The following is a 26,597-nucleotide window of genomic DNA, read 5'->3' as shown; positions in this document are numbered from 1 at the left end:
ACTACAGATCACTGGAGGATTCACACTGGACATAAGCCATATCAGTGCTCTAAATGTCGTGGTTGCCCTTTAACATTGATCCAGCCTAAAAGGTCAACAGGAAAGGAGTCACAATGTTTTTACAGTAAAGTCACACCTATGTATACTAAAGAGAAGTCACATAGGAGAGAAGATATATCTGTTTTGTAACGTGACAAGAGTTTTAAAATGGAAGCAAAGGTTATCAGACACCAGAAGGGTCACCAAGGAGAGAAGCCATATCAGTGCTCTGAATGTGAAAAATCTTTTACATTTAAGTCAGCGCTTGTTATGCATGAGAGGATTCACACTGGAGAGAAGCCATATCAGTGCTCTAAATGTGATAAAGATTTCGCACGGAAGCAATATCTTATCTCACACCAGAGGGTTCACACTGGAAAGAAGCCTTATCTGTGCCTTGAATGTGACAAAGCTTTTGCAGGTAAATTAAGCCTTCTTCGACACCAAAAATGTCATAATTTAGAGAAGCCATATCAGTGTTCTGAATGTCACAAGGCTTTTACAGAGAAACACATTCTTATCACACACCAGAGGATTCACACTGGAGAGAAACCATATCAATGTTCGGAATGTAAAAAATCTTTTAAACAGATGTCTCATCTTAACAGACACCAGAAGATTCACACTGGAGACAAGCCATTTCAATGTTTTGAGTGTAACAAAGTTTTTGCAGTCCAGTCAAAGCTTTTAAAACACCAGAAGGTTCACACCGGAGAGAAGCCATATCAGTGTTCTGAGTGTAACAAATTTTTTACAGAGAAAACAAGTCTTATCACACACAAGAAGATCCACACTGGAGAGAAGCCATATCAATGTTCTGAATGTGGCAAAGCTTTTACACAGAAGGTAAACCTTATTACACACCAGATGGTTCACACCGGAGAGAAGCCATTTCAATGTCCTGAGTGTAGCAAAGTTTTTACACTCAAAATTAAACTTTTAAGACACCAGAGGGTTCACACTGGAGAAAAGCCATATCAGTGTTCTGAATGTGACAAAATGTTTGCAATGAAGGCAACTCTTATTTTACACCAGAGGACTCATAGTGGGGAAAAGCCATATCAGTGTTCTGAATGTAACAAAGCTTTTAGAGGGAGGTCAGCTCTTATCATGCACCAGAGGATTCACATTGGAGAGAAGCCTTATCAGTGTTCTGATTGTGGCAAAGCTTTTATAGGGAAGAAACAGCTTACCATACATGAGAGGGTCCACACTGGAGAGAAACCATATCAGTGTTCTGAATGTGATAAAAAGTTTACAGTAAAATCAGCCCTTATTGTACACCAGAGGATTCACAATATTCATTTTCAGATGAATAAAGGAAACTCTGGAAGAAAGGAGTGTTAAAACAGTAGCTGATAAGCAACTCTAAAAGGGTTTGGGGTGTCTCAGAAGTTTCACATTCCACATCAACAAGCTAATGGGAAAGTGAAACAATACAATGCTACTAGCAAACTTACTAGAAGATTTAGATAACTGTAACAGACATGAAAACCTCACGATCTTTGGTGTCCCTGAAACAGTCAGTGATTTAACACCAGCCATGCTCAAGCTTTTTAAAACTTTGCTATCAGATTAAGATGTGCAGGCATGGGGTGTGGTCTCGGCATGGAGGAGTGAAGCAACATCGTGGCTGAGCTCTCGGGCTATCTACCACTTACAGCCATACAGCAGTCAGCTACTGGCCTCTGTCCACGGAGTGACAACCCACAAGAGGAAGCCTGAGAAGTCACAAAATCACTACTCTTCCACAGCCATGGACTGTTTTTTGAAACAGCTGCCTTTCCTTTCCCCAATCAGTGAACTTTTTCCCTGCCTCCATGCTCCTTTACATTGTTTCCAGATTCCAGCTATAGGGAAACAATATGCTCCCACGCTCTAAAGGAAAGACACAGACATAGCGGCTCCTTACGATTTACTACAGCACGGACTCAAGGAGACCACAAGGACCCCTCTAATCCAATAAATCAGCTACAGACTGCAGTGAGTACACCTCCCCAGCCCTGCTCTGATACCAGTTGGCTGACTTCACATACTCCAGGGGAATGTGCCCTGGTCCTTCCTGCCCACTATGAACACTAAGCCTGACTATGAGATGCTAGTGAGCAGGATTGAAATGGCCCTTAGGGAAGACATGCTGCTCCTCAATCAAGAAGTGGAAGACTGAATCCTGAATTACAGGAAAATATTGACATAAGAATGGTTACCACCACTGTCCAGACCTCCCAGGATGCTCTCATTTCACAAATACCTCAACTACATCTTTTAATTAATGATCTAGAAAAACCACAGCCACCTCAATAATATCAGGCTCTGCGGAATCCCAAAGGCCATTGCACAAGCTGACCTACAGGCCACAGTCACTGACATCTTCGCTAGCTATTTAGAGCGCCTACCTCAGACTAAAATTACTATTGAAAGAGTCCACAGGGCAAAAAGACCTAGGTCTCAATACCGTTAACATACTCCAGAGGTACTATGCTGCCTGCATTCATATTCCCTGAAAGAAGGCATCCTACAGAGAGAACCTGGCATAAGGGACCGTTGGACTTTGATGAGACCCAAATTCATCTCCTTCCAGATGTTTCCAAGATAATTCTGCAAATGAGAGAATCCCTTAAACCTCTGCTGTACAAGCGCAGTTTCCATGGCCTGACGTAAAAACGGGGCTAGCAATTTCAGCCTGTTGTATGTAATGGTAACTGCACTTTCTCGATGAAACATCCTTCAGGACAATCTGCCCTATTTGATTTCATGGGCATAGAACCCCTCCAGGCTCTTAATTGGGTAGATTTTTCCACCACTGCATTCCCTTTTCTTGCTGATAGTCACAACAAAAGAGTATGACACCATCCAGGGGATTTAGCTGTGACACCCAACAGTAATAAATCATAGACATGCTATTGTGATCCCTGTCTGTTTTTGAGGCTTACTCTCGCTAAGTTTTGCCTGGAAGACTTCCAGAGGGGATAGATGGCGGGGGGCCAGCAACAAGCCTTCACAGGGGTCTAGAGGACCCTATTCTCTACCCTGATTGTCCTCCTTTCTTTTTTCCTTCCATTTTTGGGGCACCTGGGAGGACACTTTGCAGCTAAACTAATTCCACATGATATCATTTCCTCTACTCTCAAACCTTGGAGAGGGGGATTTGGGGGATGGGATGGGATGAGTGATAAGGAACTAGAACCTGATCTCCAGGGCATCCCACTTGGAAATAACAAAGATATGCACCGTCTGTGTAGTTTGTTTATGGGTTAGTCTACATATTATAGCATGTACTTGCTTTGCTGGTTTTTCAAAATGCAACATCATTTTCAACATCTTTATGAGACATTGCTCTGTACTTTGGATTATTATTATACCAAAGATGGTAGGCATGGTTCTGAAAAATACATGTGCCCTAATAGTTACTTCCCCTGTAATTTCTCCTATCTTTTGGGGAAGGGAATACCTCACTTCTGGAGTGGGAACTTTGCTGGCCCGATGGGCAGGGTCAGACCACGCCAGCCAGTCATACCTAATAATTGGCTTGAGACATATCAATTATGGGCTTACTGCTCAGATCTGACCAGGGTAAGTGTTGCCCCACCTGGCCTGATCAGTGTGATGTTTTCTATATCTATTTGATGGTTTTGCAGTTACAGACAGATGCACATTGTCTGTTTAGTTATGATACTCTCGATTCCCCATGCTGTATCTTCAGAGAGCATGGTCTCAATGTACCATACTGGCTGTCCAAGTGCACATGACTTTTACATGGGGAGAGTCAAGCTGAGTATTCAATGTGCAGCAGTCTCATGGATTTATTTCTGCAAATGTATTATTATGTTCTGCTGACCTCTCTCAGGTTCCTTTTTATGTTGTAAGCAATGTTTGCTGTTGGGGGGGGGGGGGGGGGCAGGCTCTTTTTTTTCATTCTGCTACTTGACTGTGTTTTAGATTACATTTCAATTATAGCCCGGTTTCTCGGGCTCCTGTATGTATCACTCACCCCAATAGGTTTACTCCACATTTGGTGTTTGGGGTTTCTGCTCATTTAGAGTCCTACCACCCCCTTTTCACTTTCCCTGACCCTCTACCTCCCCACTTCCTTCCATTCTTACCAATTTCATCCTTTGTACCCCTCCCCCCTTCAGCATACCAGCCCCCCTTTTTCCTTTTTTCCATCAGGTTTTTTTCTCAGGCACAGGCCCTAGAAACCCTCCCCTCCTCCTTTTTTCTTTGCTTTCTTACTATACTCAACCTCTTATCGTGACACTCAAAGTAGTCTCATTAAATGTTAAAGGCTCAAACCTGCAAGAAAAAACAGTCCATGTGTCTGGGTGACATTTTGAGACAAAATTTATTTTTTCCCCAACTCCAACCAGATTTCGTTCCTTGACTCTGTATTGGCCAGATTAGAAGAATTTACTGAAAGGACTTCAAATCTGGGTGAGGATTTTAAACTCGGGATGGACCCCACTAAAGACACCTCTGGGGGTAGATCTCAAATGTCATCAGCAGGCAGGAGCAGACTTTAAAAAATTCTCCATTCTCATCAATTACTTGATGTCTGACAAATTATGCTCCTACAAGACAGAGCCTATTCCTAAGCCCCGTACACACGTACCGATTGTCGGCCGCAAATATTCGGCCGCCGACCGATCGGCCGATTGTAGGCTTGTTAGTATGATTCTTCCGACAGCTGACAGCGCATTTTCGGCCGAACAGAATCTGTCCTGCAGGCATTAAAATTTTTGTAGGCCGACAACAGAACGGCCGATTGTGCGTCAGTCAGTACAGATTTCGGCCGACAGACAGCTACAAATCGGAACACGCATGATCGGAACCAAAGAACGTCCCGGAAGAATATTCTCAAGTAAACTAGCCATTTTATCCAGAAAGAACTTTCGTCTCGCGGCAGTCCAAAAAATGTGTGAAATGCGGAGCACATGCTCATCTTGGTAAATGTGAGAAGAAGGAAGATACTGCTCATAATTCTATACTTTCCAAATAAAAAGGCATGTGTTCTGTTATGATGAAGATTATGATTTGTCTATTCTATATGGTGCATCAAATCTTATAATTAAATATTTAAAACTCTTCTCCATTCTCTTTGTATTTTGACTGCAAAGATCTAACTATTGATGTGTCCCTTTATTCCTTTATGATTTAATGTATAAAACATATATTGCTGCTTACGCACAATATTCTACATTTTAAAAAATAAAGATAGGCAAGTAATTTTTTTAACATCAGATTTATTTAGGAAAAGAAGAAAATACAACATACATATATAAATACTCTCCGTATTCAAACTATTAAAATAAAAAAAGACATTTCCGCCTCATATAAATTATAATTAAATAAAAAGGGGTAACACAAATAACAGGGACAAAATTAGGGGCAATTATAATTGGGTATAACGATAATCATGCTGCCAGGAGGGGATGTTGGGATCATGAGGGCCATATTGCCACTGGCTGCCATGTGGCAGTTGTGGCTGTGGAGGAGGTGGTGGCTGGGGTTTCTGGGGTGGGGGTGGAGGTGGAGTGGATGGGTGGGAATTGGAGAGGTGGGTGTGCTCCTCTAGTTGCCCCATTTCTGCTTTAAGCAGAACTTGCATTATGAGGAGCTGAGCCCTTTGCCACTGTGGTGCCTCCAATTTTCTTATTTTGTTAGCCGTCAGAAGGCCAAAGGATTCCTCCTCGTCCGGCTTCTTCCTCAGGGCTATGGAGGACTCGGTGAGGAACTCCCTTGTAACCTGGTCTATGTGCTTTTCTTTCTGCCGGCGTTTTGCCGGAGGTTGGGCGAATCCCAATAGCTCCACAGCCTCCTGGCTGACACCTGCCTCCTGGCTGACTTCAGCCTCATCCTCATTGACACTTCCCTGTTGATGAAATGAACAATTTATTAGAATGTTATTGTGTATATAAAAAGTCATGTTTGTTATATTATTTTGAACAAATAGCAGACTTTACATACAGTGGCATATCTAGGGTCTCCAGTGCCCTTGGTGAGGAGCTGTATTTGACAACAACCCCCCCCCCCCCCCATGATCAATTTAAAAATTTAACCACCAAAAAAACATCTAAAAGGGAATTAAAAGTTTCTGATTTGTCCCTTGTTTGCCCAGTGTAGAGCTCTCTAGTGGGCAATCATTGTATCATTGTCTCAGGTGTGAACAACAAGAAAGAAAGGGGTGAGAGATAGAGAGAGGGAGAGAAAGAGGGGGTGTGAGAGAGAGAGGAGGGGGGTTGCAGAGAGAGAGGGGGTGACTGCAGCAGGAAATTGCATTTTTGAAATCAGAGATATTTAAATTATCTCTTAAACAAACTCCAGCTGGGACTGCTGCAATGCCACTGCCACAGAGGACCCCCAGAAATGGCAGATGGGTTACTGTAGGTTCTGGAAGACTTAGAGTGGTGGATAGAAGACAAGTCCCACAGTCGGTGGTTCTCCAAAATTCATTTGCAGCACTCTCAGAATGTAAGGACAACATGGATATGGACTCAAGCACAGAGGGTGAGAAACCATCGACTCCTATGTCTAATAAATGCAGGACTGCAGCCAAGGACAAAAAAGATAAAGTGAAGTCTCAAAGGAAGCAGCTGTTGCTGGGTGATTCAATCATAAGAAGTGTGGAGCTTAAAGAAAATGGTTTTGTGAGATGTCTCCCTGGTGCTACTGCTAGACGAGATAGAAGACGTATTATTAATATTGTTAAGCAAGCAAAGCAGGAAGGGGACGTGGATGTTCTTGTCCATCTAGGGACAAATGACCTGGCTTGCAATGAAGTGTCAGAGGTGAAAAAATCTTTTATCACACTTGGAAATGACATACAGGATTTTGCATCCACCATTTCATTTTCTGAAGTTCTGCCTGTGCATAATGTTCAGAATGATAGGCAGAGGCGCATAAAAGAGTTCAACATATGGCTTAGTAAATGGTGTCAAGAGCAAGGATTTGGCTTTGTTTCTCATGATAGCTCTACTTGGAATAGAAAGGAACTGTACAAAAAAGATGGTTTGCATGTTTCTCTCAAAGGAACAAATGTACTTAGTGAACAACTCCAAGAATTTGCGAAAGAGTATTTAAACTAGGAAGGGGGGGGGGGCAAAAGAGTGAAAATACAAGAGTCCAATTGCCCCCCGAAACAATGCCAGAACAGGTCAGAAGCACAGAGGTTAAGAAATGATAAGCTCAGAGTCCTGTCTACAAATGCTCGCAGTTTAGGTAAAAAAATCAATGAACTTGGGTCAATAATGGCATCTGAGAATGTAGATTTAGTGGCTGTTACGGATACATGGTTTAATGAAAGAAATGACTGGGACATAACCATACCAGGGTACTCTTTATACAGAAGAGACAGAGAAGGCAAGAAAGGAGGAGTGGCCCTGTATGTGAAAGATAGCATTAAATCTAACCTAATACAAGTTGGTGAGGCCAACATAGAGTCAGTTTGGGTTACGTTGCAGTTTGCTAATCATGCAGTAACTCGTGTAGGTGTGATATATAGACCACCTGGTCAAGTTAAAGAACTAGATGATCTACTAGTTGAAGAAATAGCTAAAATGACAATGAAAGGAGAAGTTATCATTATGGGAGATTTCAATCTTCCAGATATAAACTGGAAAACCAAAATAGCAAGTTCTACCAGGAGTACAGATATTCTAAACTCCCTACTGGGGTTGTCTCTGCAACAAGTGGTTGAGGAGCCAACCCGGAGGGAGGCCATTTTGGATCTGGTATTCACAAATGGGGATTCGGTACATGATGTCATTGTAGGCGAAACCTTGGGATCTAGTGATCACCAGTCAGTGTGGTTTAATATAAGAACTGTGAAAGAGTCACACCACACAAAAACAAAAGTTTTAGATTTTAGAAAAACAGACTTTTCAAAAATGAAATTAGTCATAAATGAGTCCTTATCAGACTGGTACGGATTACATGGAGTCCAGGAGAAATGGGACTACTTAAAAGGTGCATTATTGAAGGCAACAGAAAATTGCATTAGACTTGTCAGTAAAAGCAAAAAAAGGAAGAGACCACTGTGGTACTCAGCAGAAGTGGCCCAAATCATTAAAAATAAAAAGCTAGCATTTTGTAATTATAAAAAAACCCAGAGCAATGAAGATAAGGAAATCTACAAGATTAGGCAGAAAGAGGCCAAGCAAGTTATAAGAACTTCTAAAGCGCAGGCAGAAGAAAAACTAGCTCAGTCTATGAAAAAGGGGGATAAGACATTCTTCAGATATATAAATGAAAAAAGGAAATTAAAACAAGGAATAACTAAATTAAAAACAAAGGACGGAAGGTATGTAGAAGAGAATAAAGGGCTAGCCGACTGCCTTAATGAATACTTCTGTTCAGTTTTTACAGAAGAAAAAGGAGGAGAAGGACCTCCACTTGAAAGGATGACTAATGAATCGTTTGATGCATGTGTCTTTACAGAGGAAGACGTTCTAAGATTGCTGTCTAAAGTGAAGACAAATAAGTCACAGGGTCCTGATGAGATACACCCAAAATTATTAAAAGAGCTTAGTGGTGAGCTGGCAAAACCATTAACAGATTTATTTAACCAATCATTAGTAACAGGAGTCGTCCCGGAAGATTGGAAATTGGCAAATGTCGTGCCCATTCACAAGAAAGGTAGTAGGGAGGAATCGAGCAACTATAGACCAGTGAGTCTGACATCAATAGTAGGCAAATTAATGGAAACCCTATTAAAGGATAGGATTGTGGAACATCTTAAATCCCATGGATTGCAAGATGAAAAACAACATGGGTTTACTTCAGGGAGATCATGTCAAACAAATCTTATAGATTTTTTTGACTGGGTGACTAAAATAATAGACGGTGGAGGTGCAGTAGACATTGCATATCTAGATTTTAGTAAGGCTTTTGACACTGTCCCACATAGAAGACTTATCAATAAACTACAGTCATTGAGCATGGACTCCCATATTGAGTGGATTAGGCAGTGGCTGAGTGACAGACAACAGAGGGTTGTAGTCAATGGAGAACATTCAGAACAAGGTCATGTCACCAGTGGGGTACCTCAGGGATCTGTACTGGGACCAATTTTGTTTAATATCTTCATAAGTGATATTACAAAAGGCCTCGATGGTAAGGTTTGTCTTTTTGCTGATGACACAAAGATATGTAACAGGGTTGATGTTCCTGGAGGGAAACGTCAAATGGAAAAGGATTTAGGAAAACTAGAAGAATGGTCAGAACTCTGGCAACTAAAATTTAATGTGGATAAGTGCAAGATAATGCACCTGGGGCGTAAAAACCCAAGGGCAGAATATAGAATATTTGACACAGTCCTGACCTCAGTATCTGAGGAAAGGGATTTAGGAGTAATTATTTCAGAAGACTTAAAGGTGGGAAGACAATGTAATAGAGCAGCACGAAATGCCAGCAGAATGCTTGGATGTATAGGGAGAGGTATAAGCAGTAGAAAGAGAGAAGTGCTTATGCCGCTGTACAGAACACTGGTGAGACCTCACTTGGAGTATTGTGCGCAGTACTGGAGGCCATATCTCCAGAAGGATATAGATACTCTAGAGAGAGTTCAGAGAAGAGCTACTAAACTAGTACATGGATTGCAGGAAAAAACTTACCAGGAAAGGTTAAAGGACCTTAACATGTATAGCTTGGAAGAAAGAAGAGACAGAGGGGATATCATAGAAACTTTTAAATACATAAAGGGAATCAACTCGGTAAAGGAGGAGAGCATATTTAAAAGAAAAAAAACTACCACAAGAGGACACAGTTTTAAATTAGAGGGGCAAAGGTTTAAAAGTAATATGAGGAAGTATTACTTTACTGAGAGAGTAGTGGATGCATGGAATAACCTTCCTGCAGAAGTGGTAGCTGCAAATACAGTGAAGGAGTTTAAGCATGCATGGGATAGGCATAAGACTATCCTTCATATAAGATAGGGCCAGGGACTATTCATAGGATTCAGATATATTGGGCAGACTAGATGGGCCAAATAGTTCTTATCTGCCGACACATTCTATGTTTCATAACCAACGCGTTTTGATACATGTGTGAAAAATACAAATCTTCATCAGGGATTCTGAGGTACAACATAGTGTAAGCTTTGTACACTTTACAAATTCTATACAAAAAAAAACCCATTTATATGCGTCTGCGACTTTTTCCTGGAGGTAGCCAAGAGGAAACTCCCTGAAAACCCCACACCCCCCCAAAAAAATTCCACTACATACCTGACACACCCGCACCCTGCTGTATTTCTCCTTGTAGGTATCCTGTATACTCAAGTGGAAGCTAGAGACAAGAATGCAAGATTCCTGCTTCTTATTCCTACAACAGTAAATATATCCATAAGCTGTTCTATTTATCCCCTCTGGGGAGAACAAAGCAAAGTAACCAAAGAATGGGTAGGTGAGAAATCTGACGAGAGGACTCACTTAATTTACACCATCCAAATGATCACTATTTAAAAACACACAAAGGTATATATATAGAGTGTGGTATTCCCCTCTGTTCCAACGCATCAAAACAGCATTTATTCGTCCTCCATCTATCATAAAGAGAAGTTTAGGGAAAGGGAGGATAGGTAAAAGATTAAACGGCTAAGGGCCTGGCGGCAAACTTATTCAAACTTTGTATGAATTAAATCTTCATGTCAATGCCAACATTTCTTACCTTGACGCTTGGTCTAGGTCCAGGAGTTTTGTATTAATCCATAATAAGACAGTCTATACTCTTGAAAGGAGAGAGGGGTAAATAGAAAGCCCACTTATAAAAGGAGAGGGGTTTCTGGGCCTTTTTTCAGGTCTTGGTGATTTAATTCCCTGTAATGAGCAGAAGTATATATATGCAGAACGTTTTTCAATATATAAGCATACAGTTTGTAAAAGAGGGGAACATAGTACCCCAAATGGATAATACTTACAGCGACGTTCGCCGTGATTATCACACTTTACATAGGAAAAAAGCCACCCGGTCAAGGGAAGGATTTCCATGTGTTTTGCCCCGTCCTGATAGTAATTGCCCCTATAGGAATCCAACATAGACATAACTCATTCAGTAACGCAATACCCTCTAGTTGTCTGCATCATTTTTGCACCATAATGCTGATGTGGCCCGCAATGAAATTGAGTTTGACACCCCTGGTCTAGGGACAAAAGTGAATTAAAAAGGAAGGTCGGCTCATGCAAATGGACAAAGTATTACAAAAGTTATCAAAAATGCTAAAAGATATTTACTAAATCTAGCTGCTGCAAAAGGGACAGCTTTAATATCTGTAGGGGGGAAAATCCCCAACTAGGGGGATAGACATCCCCATGTAGTGTCGGTAAGTACAATGGGGTGCAGCAAAAAATGCAATCAGTACCCCAAACACATACCTGTCTTGTGTAGAAGCCGCACTTGTTCAGCAGGATTGACAACCATCCACTCCATGCAGCATAAGCTGACCTACTGGAGTGGTGGGGAAATACCTTGTGAAGGTGGGCAGGTCCATGTTATTAATTATTGAAATCAGCTGGTTGGTGTTGTAGTGGACGCATCCGTCGCTGTGGCAATGAGCATCATCCACACAGGATCCCCTGGCGAGGCGGGGCGTGGCACTTGCCTGCCCAATATGGGCGGAGTGGCGTCTCGCATCACCACACCACCGACGCACAGTAGGTCGTCCTTCTGCGCTCCACACTGGCCATAAAGCACACAATAAGTGACCACACTAACTCACTAATAGCAAACTGAGCCTCGCTCTATCTATCTCCACTCCAACAACACTGCAAAACCTTCCTGTGGGAAGGAACTTTTTATAGTGTGGGGGGGAGACTATGAGCGCTGAGTCATCATGACTTTGTCCAATCATGGCTCTGACTGTGCTCTCTGCTCTGATTGGGCAAAGCCTGGCATCTGACTAGTGGTCAGGAGCATTGCTTCATCCAATCAGGGCCCTAAAATCCTCTGTGCAGCATAATGGGGCGCTCAGCGGGCAAATATCCTGCCGAGTGCCCAGCAAATACAGCCGGAGAGGTGACGTCTGAGACAAACATTTGCTGGAGTTGAACCGTTCCCCCAACTCTAGTGTCTGTTTATTATAAGTCAGCAGTTACAGTATTTGTAGCTGATTACATCATTTAGAGAAATGACCATAGAGCTTTACAGCGATATTAGATGTGGCGGCTGCATTTGTTTTCTTTTTTAGGCTTTTCCCCTCTGTTTTCACCTGGTGATCTGGCCAGTAACACACCTCCTGTATTAAAGCTCTCCCACTCTGGATGGAGGAGCATTGGAGGTACCTTTGGACAGCAGAATTGTCAGTCTAGGGGGGAGTGTTAGATGTACTAGCAGATTCAGATACACTAACAAACTGAAACCAAACTCCAATTTACACGTTATAGTCAGTTACAGTAACAGTTTCTTTCCTTTTAGGATAAAGGTTTTACATGAATACATAAAAGCTGATCATTGTAAGCTCCCCTGTCAGTGGTAAATGGTTTGTCTCATCCCTGTGAGGTGATACTTATGGAAGAGAGATTTTTCTTTTGAAAAACCTCAGACTTACTGGCTGGATCACCAGATGAAAATAAAAAGAACAAAGTCTAGTGCATTGCAGGGCGTTCAGTGAACAGCCAACCAAGCAAATGTTTGACCCAAACTCATGCTTGGCTGAACCGTTCACCAATCCCTATTTGTGACATGTGCTGAACAATAGTTGTGTTACACAACAAATTACTAGAAATAAAACAGTCCCTGTGTTGGTGGTGTCACTGAAAGGAAAAATGTCCTTTTTTTGGTGGTTTCACTGGAAAGAAAAAATGTCCTTGTCTTAGTGGCAATCAGTCCTCCTTACACCAAAACCAGTGACATAGCAGCATATTTCTCCTTTCATTGACACCACCAACACAGGGACGTATTTTCCTTTCAGTGACACCACCATCACAAAGACACGTTTTGTCCCTCCAGTGACACCCTCCATACAACATTTGTTTTTCTTTCAGTTACACTACTGACACAAGGACATTTGTTCCTCTCAATGACACCACAGACACAGGGACATTTTCCTTTTCAGTGGCACCTCTGACACAGGGACCTTTTCCTTTTCAGTGGCACCTCTGACACAGGGACCTTTTCCTTTTCAGTGGCACCTCTGACACAGGGACCTTTTTTCCTTCCAGTGACACCCTCATCACATCAACGTCATCATGTTTTCCTTCCAGTTACAACAGAGATAGTTTCTTTCCAGTGACACCACCAACACAGGGACTTTTTTTCTTCCAGTAACCTAAGCTGTGTAACATAACTATAGGTATCATGTCAGCAAATGTCACAAACATTACATTACAAACCTTACATCACTTTCAGCCCCACCCCCCATCTTCATCAGAAGGAGGGGTGGGAGGGCAAAGTTTTCCAACTTTGTCCCAGCACTGAATGGACTTATCCCAGCACTGGATGGCCTTGTCCCAGCACTGGATGGCCTTGTCCCAGCACTGAATAGCCTTGTCTCAGCACTGAATAGCCTTGTCTCAGCACTGAATGGCCTAGTCCCAGCACTGAATGGCCTAGTCCCAGCACTGAATGGCCTTGTCCCAGCACTGGAAGGCCTTGTTCCAGCACTGAATGGCCTTGTCCCACCACTGAATGGCCTCATCCCAGCACTGGATGGCCTTGTCCCAGCACTGGATGGCCTTGTCCCAGCACTGGATGGCCTTGTCCAACTTTGTCCTGGCACTGGAAGGCCTTGTCCCAGCACTGAATGGCCTTGTCCCAGCACTGAATGGCCTCATCCCAGCACTGGATGGCCTTGTCCCAGCACTGAATGGCCTTGTTCCGGCATTGAATGACCTTGTCCCATCCTTGGATGGACTTGTCCAGGTAAGTAAACTTTTTTCATTTGCTTTTATCTAAATAAACGGAATTGGGTTCTAATCCTCAGTCTTTCTTGTATTATGTGTGGGAGTGCTGTCATCCATTGGTGTGTGCCTGTAGAAAGAAGTTTTCAGAGTGTGGGGTTTTCTCGCTCCCTATATGCTGGCGTATAATCAGCCAGCAGTTGGTGAGTGTGCACTGCATGGGTGAAGGAGGAAGAAATTGTCACCATGCCAGCACTAAAGTGTTTTTTCCATCACGGGTGTGACCCTCCCCTATTACATGTTTTTTTGTGATTCCCAACAGAATCACGCTATGTTGGATTCTTTATGTTCCAACTTTGAGTGACTTATGGAGGATCTATGAACCTATCTGTTGTTCACTGGACAGTCGCAACACTGCTTGGAAGACCTAAATGACACTTGTTCTCTTTGGTTTTCAAAGCTAAGTGACTATTTTATTTATTCAACCTGGGGCGCTGCAATCTTTTCTATTTTCCATGTGAAGGAACTGTGTCTTTCTTATTGCAAGCTGCCTCTCCCATTTCATTTTATTTTTGCGTGGAGGTCTTTATTTTATTTGCTTGTCCAGGCACTGGATGGCCTTTTCCCGACACTGGATGATATTGTCCCAGCACTGGATGGCCTTTTCCCGACATTGGATGATATTGTCCCAGCACTGGATGGCCTTTTCCCGACACTGGATGATATTGTCCCAGCACTGGATGGACTTGTCCCAGCACTGGATGACCTTGTGCCAGCACTGAATGGCCTTGTACCGGCACTGGATGACCTTGTCCCAGCACTGGATCACCTTGTCCCAGCACTGAATGGCCTTGTACCGGCACTGGATGACCTTGTCCCAGCACTGAATGGCCTTATCCCGGCAATAGATGACCTTGTCCCAGCACTGAATGGCCTTGTCCCAGCACTGAATGGCCTTGTACCGGCACTGGATGACCTTGTCCCAGCACTGAATGGCCTTGTCCCAGCATTGGATTACCTTGTTCCAACACTGGATTACCTTATCCAGGCACTGGATAATATTGTCCCTTACTGGATGGCCTTGTCCCAGCACTGAATGGCCTTGTCTAGGCACTGGATGGCCTTTTCCCAGCACTGGATGATATTGTCCCAGCACTGGATAATATTGTCCCAGCACTGGATGGCCTTGTCCTGGCACTGGATAGCCTTGTCCCGGCACTGGACAAGAAAGGGTGGGGACAGGAAAGGATGGGGACAGGAGAGGACGGGAACAGGCGAGGTCATGGACAAGAAAGGGTGGGGACAGGAGAGGACAGGGACAGGAGAGGTCAGGGACAGGAGAGGTCAGGGACAAGAAAGGGTGGGGACAGGAGAGGTCATGGACAAGAAAGGGTGGGGACAGGAAAGAATGGGGACAAGAGAGGTCATGGACAAGAAAGGGAGGGGACAGGAAAGGATGGGGACAGTAGAGGTCAGGGACAGGAAAGGGTGGGGACGGGAAAGGATGGGGACAAGAGAGGACGGGGACAAGAGAGGTCAGGGACAGGAAAGGATGGGGAAAGGACAGGTGAGGGACAGGAAAGGACGGGGACAGGAAAGGGCAGGGACATGATAGGATGGGGACAGGAGAGGTCAGGGACAGGAAAAGGTGGGGACAGGAAAGGGCGAGGACAGTTGCCACTTCTGGTGAGCGCCTGAGACAGGTCCAGTGGCTGGTATTGTCCCTCGCAGCACCAGAAGATCACAGCTGTGGGGGGGGGGGGGGCAATGGAATTAAGAGTTTAATGAAAATAGTAGCTACAAGCACAAGAGACACTTCTCATTCAATGTGTGTAGGCTCCTCGCTGTAAGGCACAAGATGCTGGTTTGGAGGGGGAGGGGGAACAGTAATGGGACGTGGGTCTGAAGACAGTAAAAGAGGGGTTGAAGACACAAATAGTAGAGCTGCGGACAGAAGGGGGGCAGAGGACAGAAATGTGAAGGGGGGCTGAGGACAGTAATAGGGAAGACTGAGGACAGTAATGAGGGGCTGAGGAGAGTACTGGGGGGAGATGAGGATAGTAATGAGAGGCTGAGGACAATATTAGGGAGAAGTTGAGGACAGTAATGGGGAGAGGCTAAGGACTGTAATTGCTGGAGCTGAGAACAGCAATGGGGGGCCTGGAGACAATAATGGGAAGGCTGAGGACATTAATAAGAGGCGCTGAGGACAGTAATGGAGGGCTGAGGACAGTCTTGTGAAGGGGGATTGCGATGTGAAGGGGAGCTGAGGACAGTCATGTAAAGAGGGATTTTGATGTGAAGGGGGACTGAGGATGCTGATGTAAGAATGGAATTGTGATATGAGGCTGGATTCACATTTGTGCATGCATGTTGGGGGTAGGGCACCCCATTCATTTTAATGGGCTGCCTACCCAAGAGAACTGCAGGGAAAGTAGTCCTGACCCTTTTTTATTTTGTACCACACCAAACCACAGAGTGCTGCAGTTCCATGTGATTTGGTGAGCTTGAAAATGTGCCATAGGTGGCAATTTACTCACTCCTCTATGGAGACCGGAGTTGGCTCTACAACAAGTGGGGGGGGGGGGGTTCTCCCTCTCTGCAGATGAGGAGATGAAATCACAGCTGGGACACGAGGATCCGGCCAGTTTTTGGGGAAATATCTCCAGATATAAATCCTTCTGAGAAGTTCCTAAAAAGACAACAGTCATTGGGATTCCATGGCATGACTTTAGCTGAATATTGGAAATCACAGCGTATTCCAAGGGGGCTCCGAGGTAAACTGATCCCAGCTTTGTTTGAGGACAGGGAGGAGTACAATGGTCTGTTTACATAAGTTCTAAACAAAAGCTCCATTGTTCTCCGAGTTTCATTTCTCCAGAAGGAAGAAGCTGCTCTGGATGCACAGATCACACCGGTGGAGTCTACACTGCAGTCTGCATTGTCAGAGGGAGTTCAACGTCTAAAGATCTACTAATCAGGCGAACTCTTGGAGGGCCACCTACAGAACATTCTCACCTCGTCCATCTAGACTGGTCACTAGAGCTTCTTCTCCAGACTCTGATCCATCACTTCCCTCCTCTGATAGTGACACTTTATTAGGATCTATAGAGGGACAACACTGGCCTGGTTTTCTACAGGAAGGCAGGTAATTTACAGATCTGTGTGTAAGGGGGAGGCAGGTGATCTATTGTGTTTATTTGTGTGTGTGTGTGTGTGTGGGGGGGGGGGGTAGGTGATCTGTGGGTTCTGTCTTTGGTGGAGGTAGGTGATCTGTGGGTTCTGTGTTGGGGGAGGTAGGTGATCTGTGGGTTCTCTGTTGTTGGGGGGGGGGGGGTAGGTGATCTGTGGGTCCTGTGTTGGGTGGAGGTAGGTGATCTGTGGGTTCTATGTTGGGGGAGGTAGGTGATCTGTGGGTTCTGTGTTGGGGGAGGTAGGTGATCTGTGGGTTCTGTGTTGGGGGAGGTAGGTGATCTGTGGGTTCTCTGTTGTTGGGGGGGGGGTGATCTGTGGGTCCTGTGTTGGGGGAGGTAGGTGATCTGTGGGTTCTGTATTGGGTGGAGGTAGGTGATCTGTGGGTTCTGTGTTGGGGGAGGTAGGTGATCTGTGGGTTCTGTGTTGGAGGAGGTAGGTGATCTGTGGGTTCTGTGTTGGGGGAGGTAAGTGATCTGTGGGTTCTCTGTTGTTGGGGGGGGGGGTAGGTGATCTGTGGGTCCTGTGTTGGGTGGAGGTAGGTGATCTGTGGGTTCTATGTTGGGGGAGGTAGGTGATCTGTGGGTTCTGTGTTGGGGGAGGTAGGTGATCTGTGGGTTCTGTGTTGGGGGAGGTAGGTGATCTGTGGGTTCTCTGTTGTTGGGGGGGGGGGTTATCTGTGGGTTCTGTGTTGGGGGAGGTAGGTGATCTGTGGGTTCTGTCTTGGGTGGAGGTAGGTGATCTGTGGGTTCTGTGTTGGGGGAGGTAGGTGATCTGTGGGTTCTGTGTTGGAGGAGGTAGGTGATCTGTGGGTTCTGTGTTGGGGGAGGTAGGTGATCTGTGGGTTCTGTGTTGGGGAGGTAGGTGATCTGTGGGTTCTGTGTTGTTGGGGGAGGTAGGTAATCTGTGGGTTCTGTGTTGTTGGGGGAGGTAGGTTATCTGTGGGTTCTGTGTTGTTGGGGGAGGTCGGTGATCTGTGGGTTCTGTGTTGGGGGAGGTAGATGATCTGTGGGTTCTCTGTTGTTGGGGGAGGTAGGTGATCTGTGGGTTCTGTGTTGGGGAGGTAGGTGATCTGTGTTTGATAAGGTAGGCATATTGTAAGACCTTTGTATGTGAGGAGGAATGTGAAAGGGAAGGGGTGTAATATCTGGAGGAATGTTTATGGGGGAGGGGTGAAAAGCTGGGGAGGTCTGCGTATGGGGGAGGGGTGAGAGGTGCTGTGTATGGGGGAGGGGTGAGAAGGGCTGTGTATGGGGGATGGGTGAGAAGCCATAGAACATCGGGAACATCGCCTTGTTCAGCTGCCCATACACTCGTACAATCTCCTTCCAATCTTTTCATTGTAAGATCCTTCCCTCCATTTTCTTCTGGTTAGTGGAGTGAAATGGAAGTGTGTGATAGCAGTGATGAGGAAATTGGAAGGATCCGGCTGGAAAATGTTTGTGGAAAGAAGAAATTTCTAGCAGTGAATGTGATTTCAATCAGGAAAGTCCATTCATTCCAAACAAAGGTTTCTTCCAGTACATTCGTCATGTCATCAGATCTGCTTTTGTATGAATGTCTGTATAGACGTGCATTTAAAAATCTCCTGGTGTATGGCCAACATAACTGTTATTGTGACTGAGCCCTGAGAATTGTGTGTTCTGTTCCAGAATCCCCCCAGGATGTAGCTTGTCACCCCCCTCTTGGGTTTTTGTGCTGCCCTCCCCCCACATCAACCTTATATTGACCCTTCATGGTTCCTCTCTTCTCCTCTATAGTGATCCCACATTGCCCTCCCATGGTTCCCCTTTTCTACCCCATAGTGACCCCACATTGGTTCCCCTCTTCTCCCACCATAGTGACCCAACATTGCCCCTTCATGGTTTCTGCTCCTTTCCCTAATAGTGACCCCACATTTCCCCACAATTGTTCCTCTCCTCTATCCTCACAGTGACCCCACATTGCCCCTCTTTGTCCTTTTCTTCTCCCTCATAGTTGTTGCAGAGTGTGATCAGTGGGTGCAGCGGAGTCCATTCAGATCAGACACTGTGGAGTAAACAGGAACTGGCTTCTTTATTGGAACATAACACAGAAATCAAAGATGTCACCTCATTGTAATAAGAACAACAGACAGGAAGAGATAACCAACAAGTTCAGTACAGTGTACAGGAAATTACAACACAGCATAGAAATGCATAGAATATCACTGAGCATTAGCAACATCTAGTGTCCTATTTGTGAACTGCAGTTAATCTGCTAAGCTGAAAAAAGCTGTTGAACAGTATCTCCAACATCGGTAACGTTACGTAGTAAACATTTCTGAGGGAAATGAAGCTTTGGAGAAAGCAGCTTAGTAGACCTTTGATAGATGAGGGTTCAAAATAGTATGGAAAGCTTCAGAGGAGAACCCATCGGGGCCTGGGGATTTGTTGTGTGGGAGTGATAGCACAATGTTCTGTATTTCTTTTTCAAATATCGGTGTGTTAAGACTCGATGATTGTTCCTTATCAAGTGTGGGTAAAGAGATGGAGTCTAAAAAACTTCATTCATGAATTAAGGCAAAGGTTGGTTGAGGTTCATCTATATTCTCTTTTAAGGTATATAAGCTACCTTAGTAGTCTCGGAAAGCGTTGGCAATCTCTTTTGGGTTGGTCAATTTACTGCCAGACGTGGGATGATGTAAATAAGGTATTGTTTGATTGATAACTTTTTCTTATACTTGATTTGCCATTAGCTTGCCTTCTTTATCTCCAAGACAGTAAAAATGTGATTTCCACCTTCGCATAGTGTTATTGTGTAGGTATATGAGGAGTAGACAAAGTTCCTGTCAAGCTGCGAGCTAACTGTATGGTTGGGAGATTTTTTATTTGTTTTTTCCAGATCCCCAATTTTAGATAATAGGTCATTGAGTTTCTGACTTTGTTGCTTCTTGATTATATCACTAAGTTTTATAAGTATCCCTCTCATGTATGCTTTGTGAGCGTTAATGTGAAATAATTCTTGTAATGTTTCTGAAACGTTTGTTTTGTGGTCTGGATGTTCAAATAAAGACATCATTTTTCCACCTGTTCGCCCTGGTTTCCATGCAGGATCCCTCCACATTAATTGATATTGGGGTGTGGTCAGACCACGTAATAGTATGTATAGATGACACATTAATATTTTGCAAGAGAAATTTGTAGACTAAAAAAGGTAAATTCTCGAATATGTTTGATGCACACCTGAGAAATAGGAGTAGTCCCTTTCCATCGACTGTTGACATCTCCACATATAATGAAGGTTTACTGATGACATAAAATGTGAGAGGTTTGCTCTGTTATGGCGATTGTGAGAAGAATCAGAGACATCCAACTGATTGTTGGGAATGACATTGAAATGGCCACACAGAACAACAAACCCATGCTTCAAGCCGTGTACCAGTTTCCATACTTTCTTTACGAAAGTTATTTGTTTCCCATTTGGTAAATATAAATTCATTATAGTATACATAACATTGATAATTTCACAGATAAGTATGATATATCTACCGTTAGCATTCATTTCTGTGTGGACAGGCTTAAAAGAAACCCTGTCTTTATTAACCACATAACGACCGCCCACCGCAGATATACTGCAGCAGGCAGCCACTGCTGGGCAAAGTGACGTAGGGGTACGTCACTCGCTCAGCCACCTGTAGGGGGCGAGCGCGCACCGCCGGAGGTGCACTTCCACCCTTGCTCATTCATAGGCATCCCTGTGCGAGTGACCAGCGGCTCCGATGTCCGCCAGTCACTCGTGATCTCCCGCAGGAGAGGGAGAAAGCCAGACGGCTGATGTAAACACAACCTTCTGTCATTCTCCTGATGTAAGTGCAGAGACTATGCGATCCTGCTATGTAGGATCGTATGTGTCTGTGGTTATCAATAGCCACGCCCCCCCCCCCCACAGTTAGAATCACGCACCTAGGGACACACTTAACCCCTTGATCACCAATAAAGTTAACCCCTTCCCTGCCAGTGTCATTTTGACAGTAACAGTGCATATTTATAGCACTGATTACTGTAGTAATGTCACTGGTATTCCCAAAAGTGTCAAAAATGTCAGTCAGGGGTCCGATCTGTCCGCCACAATGTCGCAGTCCCGCAAAAAAAGCGCAGATCGCTTTACTAGTTACTAGTAAAATAAAAAAAACAATAAAAATTACATAAATCTTTCCCGTAGTTAGTAAACACAATAACTTTTGCGCAAACCAATCAAAATACGCTTATTGTGATTTTTTTTTACCAAACATATGGAGCAGAAAACAAATTGGCCTAAAATGTTAAAAAATTTAGATTTTTTAATTTTTTTTGGAGAATTTCATATAAAAATGTGAAAAATATTGTTATTTTTTCGAAATTGTCACACTTTTTTGTTTATAGCGCAAAAAATAAAAACTGCACAGGTGATCAAATACCACCAAAAGAAAGCTCTGTTTGTGAGAAAAAAAGGACGTCAATTTTGTTTGGGTACAGCGTCGCACAACCGCGCAATTGTCCGTTAAAGTCACGCAGTGCTGAATCGCAAAATAGGGCCTGGTCTTTGAGCAGCCAAATCTTCCGGGGCTTAAGTGGTTAAGGATAGAAACCCCTCTCTTCTTTTGTGAGTGTTGGAGCAGTACATTGTGGGGAATCGGTGATGTTGTAGCTTCGGTGGATTTTTAGAGGAGAAATAAGTTTCTTGAAGACACAGCGGATCGCACTGCAGAAGGCGTGTCTCCTTTCATATCATGCTTCTTTTAGCAGGGCTGTTGAACCCTCTTACATTGAAGAAGGCAATTCTGAACCCCATATTGTGTTGAACTAAGAACTGTCAATGAAGAGAAACCCTTCAGGTGAATAAGGTTTTGGGGTATAATCTGTGTGACTGTTAATTTGAGGAGGTCAGTCAGTATGCTTGTAATGGTTAGTAAAGAGGATGTCCTTAAGGCCCCTTTCACACAGGCAGACCGTTCAGATCCGCCTGTCCGTTTTTCAGGCAGATCTGAATGGATGCCCCATGCATCTCTATGGGACATCTGATGTCAGCGGAGACATGTCCGCTGACGTCCAATCCAATCCGATCCATCAAATCTGGATGGATTGAAACCCTATTTTCCATCCATCCAGTGGATCAGATTGGATGAGAATGGACAGATGGTCCGATCTCATCCGATTCCCCCATAGAGAACAGCGGAGACCTGATAGCACTATCTCCGCACACAGCGCGGAGACAGAGCTGCCATCTGCCTGCTCAGAGGGGGATCCGCGGATCGATTCCCCGCTGAGAAAAGTGTGAAAGGGGCCTAAGGACCACACTGGTCTTAAATTGATAGTGATGTCAGAAATATAGTTTCCTGGAATGCTAGAACATTTATTTAGACTTAAAGAAATGTTTGAGAAACACCAGTAAAAGTGAACAAAAATAATTCCTGGTGTAGAACAGTAAAAAGAGATGATTCTAGTAGAATCTGAGGGGAGAATTTTCCCACTAATGTGAAAGGGGAGGAAAAACGAAACTGTGGTGAGTTCCATGAGCTTACCAGAGCTGTGATTAAGAGGTAGGATAATAATGTGGCCTGGGTCTTCAACCATCCACTGCACTGTGCCAATTAGGTGGTTGTGGTTGCAGTGAAGAAGTTGCTGTCAAAGGGCCTTCATCTGATTCCAGGAGTTCCAATCTTTGTGGATGCCTTCTTCTACACAGGCGATGGTGACAATTTTTCCATCTTTGGTAATTTGGAGTTTGACTGGATATGCCCACCGGTACGCAATCTGATGGTTCCACAAAGGTTTAGTAATGGTAGCCATATTTCTTCTTCTTAGCATTGTGTATGCAGATAGATCTGGAAGGAATGAAAGGCCTTGAGTGCATGGAGGCATGTTATCTGGGTTTCTTTTGTGCATAAGTAATTTTTCCCTAGTTTGATAGAAGTGGATGTGGAACAATTGTAACCCTTGGTAAGTGGTCCGGAAGATGTCTTGGCTTGGGTAGTCTGTGGATCCTATCAATAACCAATTCTGCAACAGGAATGTCAGGGAGTGCTTATTTTAGGATGGTTCGGAAGTGATCATGAAGGCCTGGTGTTTTGACCATTACTGGTAGTCCACAGATTTTAATAAGGTTTCTTCTTGATCGATCTTCCAAATCTGCCATTTTGTCCTTAATGCATTGTAATTCATCCTCCCTGACACTGGGGGCATCTATTATTTTGTTAACTGTTTTGGCGAATTCCCCCCATTTTATTTTCAATATGGGTGACTCTGCCCTTGACTTCTTCCATTTCAGATTTAAAATGATTTGTGAGGGATAGAATATCTGCATGGATTGTGTTGCGCGGTGAAACAAGCACGTCCTTTAAGGTTGTATTTAAAACTGGCTGGTCTTGTCTTTGGTGGAGAACTCCAAGATGGAGTCCTGGAGTTCCCTTGTATCATTAAGAGAAGCTTCCAGGCCTCCCATATCTCCTTCAGCTGTGTGGTGCTGGCAATTTTGTTGGACTGGGAGTGGAAGTTGTTCTCTGTATGTGTCCGGGGCTGAAAAGCATTGGGAGCTGTCCCTGTGTCCCTGTGCTTTAATATGTGGTTCCTCTGCATGCTCACCAGTGCCATCTTGGCTGTGCTGACAACAGGGCTGCTGGGAAAAGTCCATCATTCACCCGAGTTTTCCAGTGTCCTTTCATTTTTTGGAAATGCTGCCTGAAGGTGCCTGACGGTCTGGGCATTGAAACCACCATGTTCCGAGACCAGGGGTCTGTAGAAATTGTTCTGGTTTACTGCTGAGGAGCAGAGCTCTGCTGCTAAGCAGCCATACTCCTCAGGCGCTGGCCACACCTTCAATTTTTGGATTTTTAGAAGCATTTTCCAAACGCATCTGCAAATTGAATCAAAGCACATTTACACATCAATATTCTGCACATTTCTTTGAATTAGAAAAAAGAATGAGATTCTCCTGCTGGAAATAGTAATAAACGGTCAATTTTACCAGCCAATGGGAATAATATAGTGTCCTCAATAAAATAAATACAAACATTTAAACATGTATAATATTGTACTTATTGTTTCTGTATATTAGATACATTTATTCATGAATTTAAAAAAGAAAGAAACTTCATTTAACCCTTTTTATTGAATTCTGACTTTTATTTTTTTTACAGGTGGATTTATGAACCATGTTTTTGGTCATGTTGGTCTTCAACAATACAACTAAGTCATATCGGAAATGAGGCATATGGGTGTCTTAAGTGACTGAAAGCTTTTGATGCAGTTCATTGGAGGATTCACACTGGACACACATCATATCAGTGTTCTAAATGTTGTAAATGTATTGGTTCCTCTTCAATATTGATCCAGCCTCAGAGGACAAGAAGAGAGAAGTCATTTCAGTGTTCTGGAAGTGACAATGTATTTACAGTAAAGTCCAACTCATGTATTCGTAAGAGAAGTCATTTCAGTAGCTACTTTTTGTCTGGATTGTGGCAACGGTTTTACAATGAATACAAAAATTATCACAAACCAGAATGCTTGCAATAGGGAGAAGCGTTTTCAATGTTATGAATGTGATAAAGCTTTTACAGTGAGGCAACGGCTTATCGTACATGAAAGGATTCACACTGGAGAGAAGCCGTATGAGTGTTCAGAATGTGACAAAGCTTTTACTCAGAAGTCAGATCTTATAGCGCATCAGAGGATTCACACTGGAGAGAAGCCATATCAGTGTTCTGAGTGTAACAAAGCTTTTAGGCGGAAGTCAGATTTTATCATACACCAGAGGATTCACACCGGGGAGATGCCATATCAGTGTTCTGAATGTGGTAAAGCTTTTATAAAAAAGACAAAGCTTACCAAACATCAGATGGTTCACACTGGGGAGAAGCCATATCAATGTTCTGAATGTAACAAAAGTTTTACAGAGAAGGCAAAGCTCATCATACACAAGGTGGTTCACACTAAAGAGAAACCGCATCAGTGTTCTGAATGTGACAAAGCTTTTACCCAGAGGTCAGATCTTAAAGCACACCAGAGGGTCCACACTGGTGAGAAGCCATATAAATGTTCTGAATGTGACAATGCTTTTAGGCGGAAGTCAGGTTTTATCAGACACCAGAAGATTCACACTGGAGAGAAGCCACATCAGTGTTTTGAATGTGGCAAAGCTTTTACACAGAAGACAAAGCTCATCAGACACCAGATGGTTCACACTAGAGATAAGCCATATCAATGTTCTGAGTGTGACAAAGGTTTTACAGAGAATGCAAAGCTTATCATACACCAGATGGTTCACACTGGAGAGAAGCCATATCAGTGTCCTGAATGTGACAAAGCTTTTACCCTGAAGTCAGATATTATAGCACACAAGTGGGTCCACACTGGAGAGAAGCCATATAAATGTTCCGAATGTGTAAAAGCCTTTAGGCAGAAGTCAGATTTTATCAAGCACCAGAGGATTCACACTGGAGAGAAGCCATATCAGTGTCCTGAATGTGGCAAAACTTTTACAGTGAGGGCAAATCTCATCAGACACCAGATGGTTCACACTGGAGAGAAGCCACATCAGTGTTTTGAATGTGGCAAAGCTTTCACACAGAAGACAAAGCTTATCAGACACCAGATGGTTCACACTGGAGAGAAGCCATATCAATGTTCTGCATGTGACAAAGCTTTTACAGAGAAGGCAAAGCTTATCAGACACCAGATGGTTCACACTGGAAAGAAGGCATTTCATGCTCTGAATGTGACAAAGCTTCCACAGTTAATGCTGGGCTAATCTATCACTAGAGGATTCACAAGTTTCAGCTACAGAGAAGGGGGAATATTAAAGGAGCTGCAGATGTCCTATTAGTTTCACAGCCCCAATGTCATCCCACAAGCTAGGGAAGAAGTAAAAATAAAATGCTACTTTAAAAAAATGTGAGCAAACTGGAATGTAATGGATGGATGCTTTGAGTTTAGTGCTTATGTCCATCACACACACACATGGAGACATTTTTTTAGAAAAGCATCAATGACTGAACTGATTTCCTCATGATTCTCATCTCTATCCTTTTTTATGCAGCTTTGACTGAACATGTAATGCATTTTCACTAACTGGGCTGTGTTCTCAAGTGTTTTCTTCATTGCCAAAATCTGAGCTAATCCATGACCAACACTGCTTCAGTACCAGAGACCAAGATGGGGCCCAATGGCATCTTGCCAAGCCTCTGAAGCATAATTGGGAGAGCCCATTCCAGGTTCTTCTGACTTTTGATAGATCATCAGCTAGGCTTGAGGGCACCAGCTAAGCAAACCTTCTCCAAAGTTCCCATTTCATATTACTCCTCTCCTTCAATGATCAACACCTCCTTTCCACATTTCATCTCCTCTCATGGATGGCAGCATTGCAGGCAGGTCTGTGGCCAGGACACAAGCCAGGGAGAAGTCTCTGTTTGGTGAAAAGGCAACTTCCTAAGCTGCCATAGGCCTTCTGACCCTGAGTTGCTGCTGTTTATGGGATGCATTCCACAGAACCACTTAAGTTCATTGGCCACTTGTGTTCCATTTGGCTCTGCTGAAAGTCTCA

At 43.7% G+C, this 26,597-nt stretch overlaps 1 protein-coding gene and 1 pseudogene across 2 annotated transcripts in view; both read left to right on the top strand.

Moving 5' to 3' along the window:
- Positions 1–588: 588 nt before the first annotated feature.
- Positions 589–26,597, top strand: part of LOC309548369 (uncharacterized protein) — a gene marked incomplete at its 3' end in the record, with an annotated part of 923,844 nt that continues 897,835 nt past the window's right edge. The window contains 1 exon segment of the mRNA XM_082248307.1: positions 589–1,136. Within this exon segment, the coding sequence (XP_082104433.1) occupies positions 631–1,136 (506 nt within the window). The 5' untranslated portion in view covers positions 589–630.
- On the top strand, positions 1,150–25,912 carry LOC309547856 (annotated as a pseudogene). The gene is made up of 3 exons: positions 1,150–1,381; positions 10,297–10,433; positions 24,558–25,912. The product of its transcript is annotated as an uncharacterized misc_RNA (transcript).

The sequence above is a fragment of the Pelophylax lessonae genome (assembly GCF_965119305.1).
Source record: "Pelophylax lessonae genome assembly, chromosome: 2".
Classification (NCBI taxonomy): domain Eukaryota; kingdom Metazoa; phylum Chordata; class Amphibia; order Anura; family Ranidae; genus Pelophylax; species Pelophylax lessonae.
This window is presented reverse-complemented; position numbering and strand designations above follow the sequence as displayed.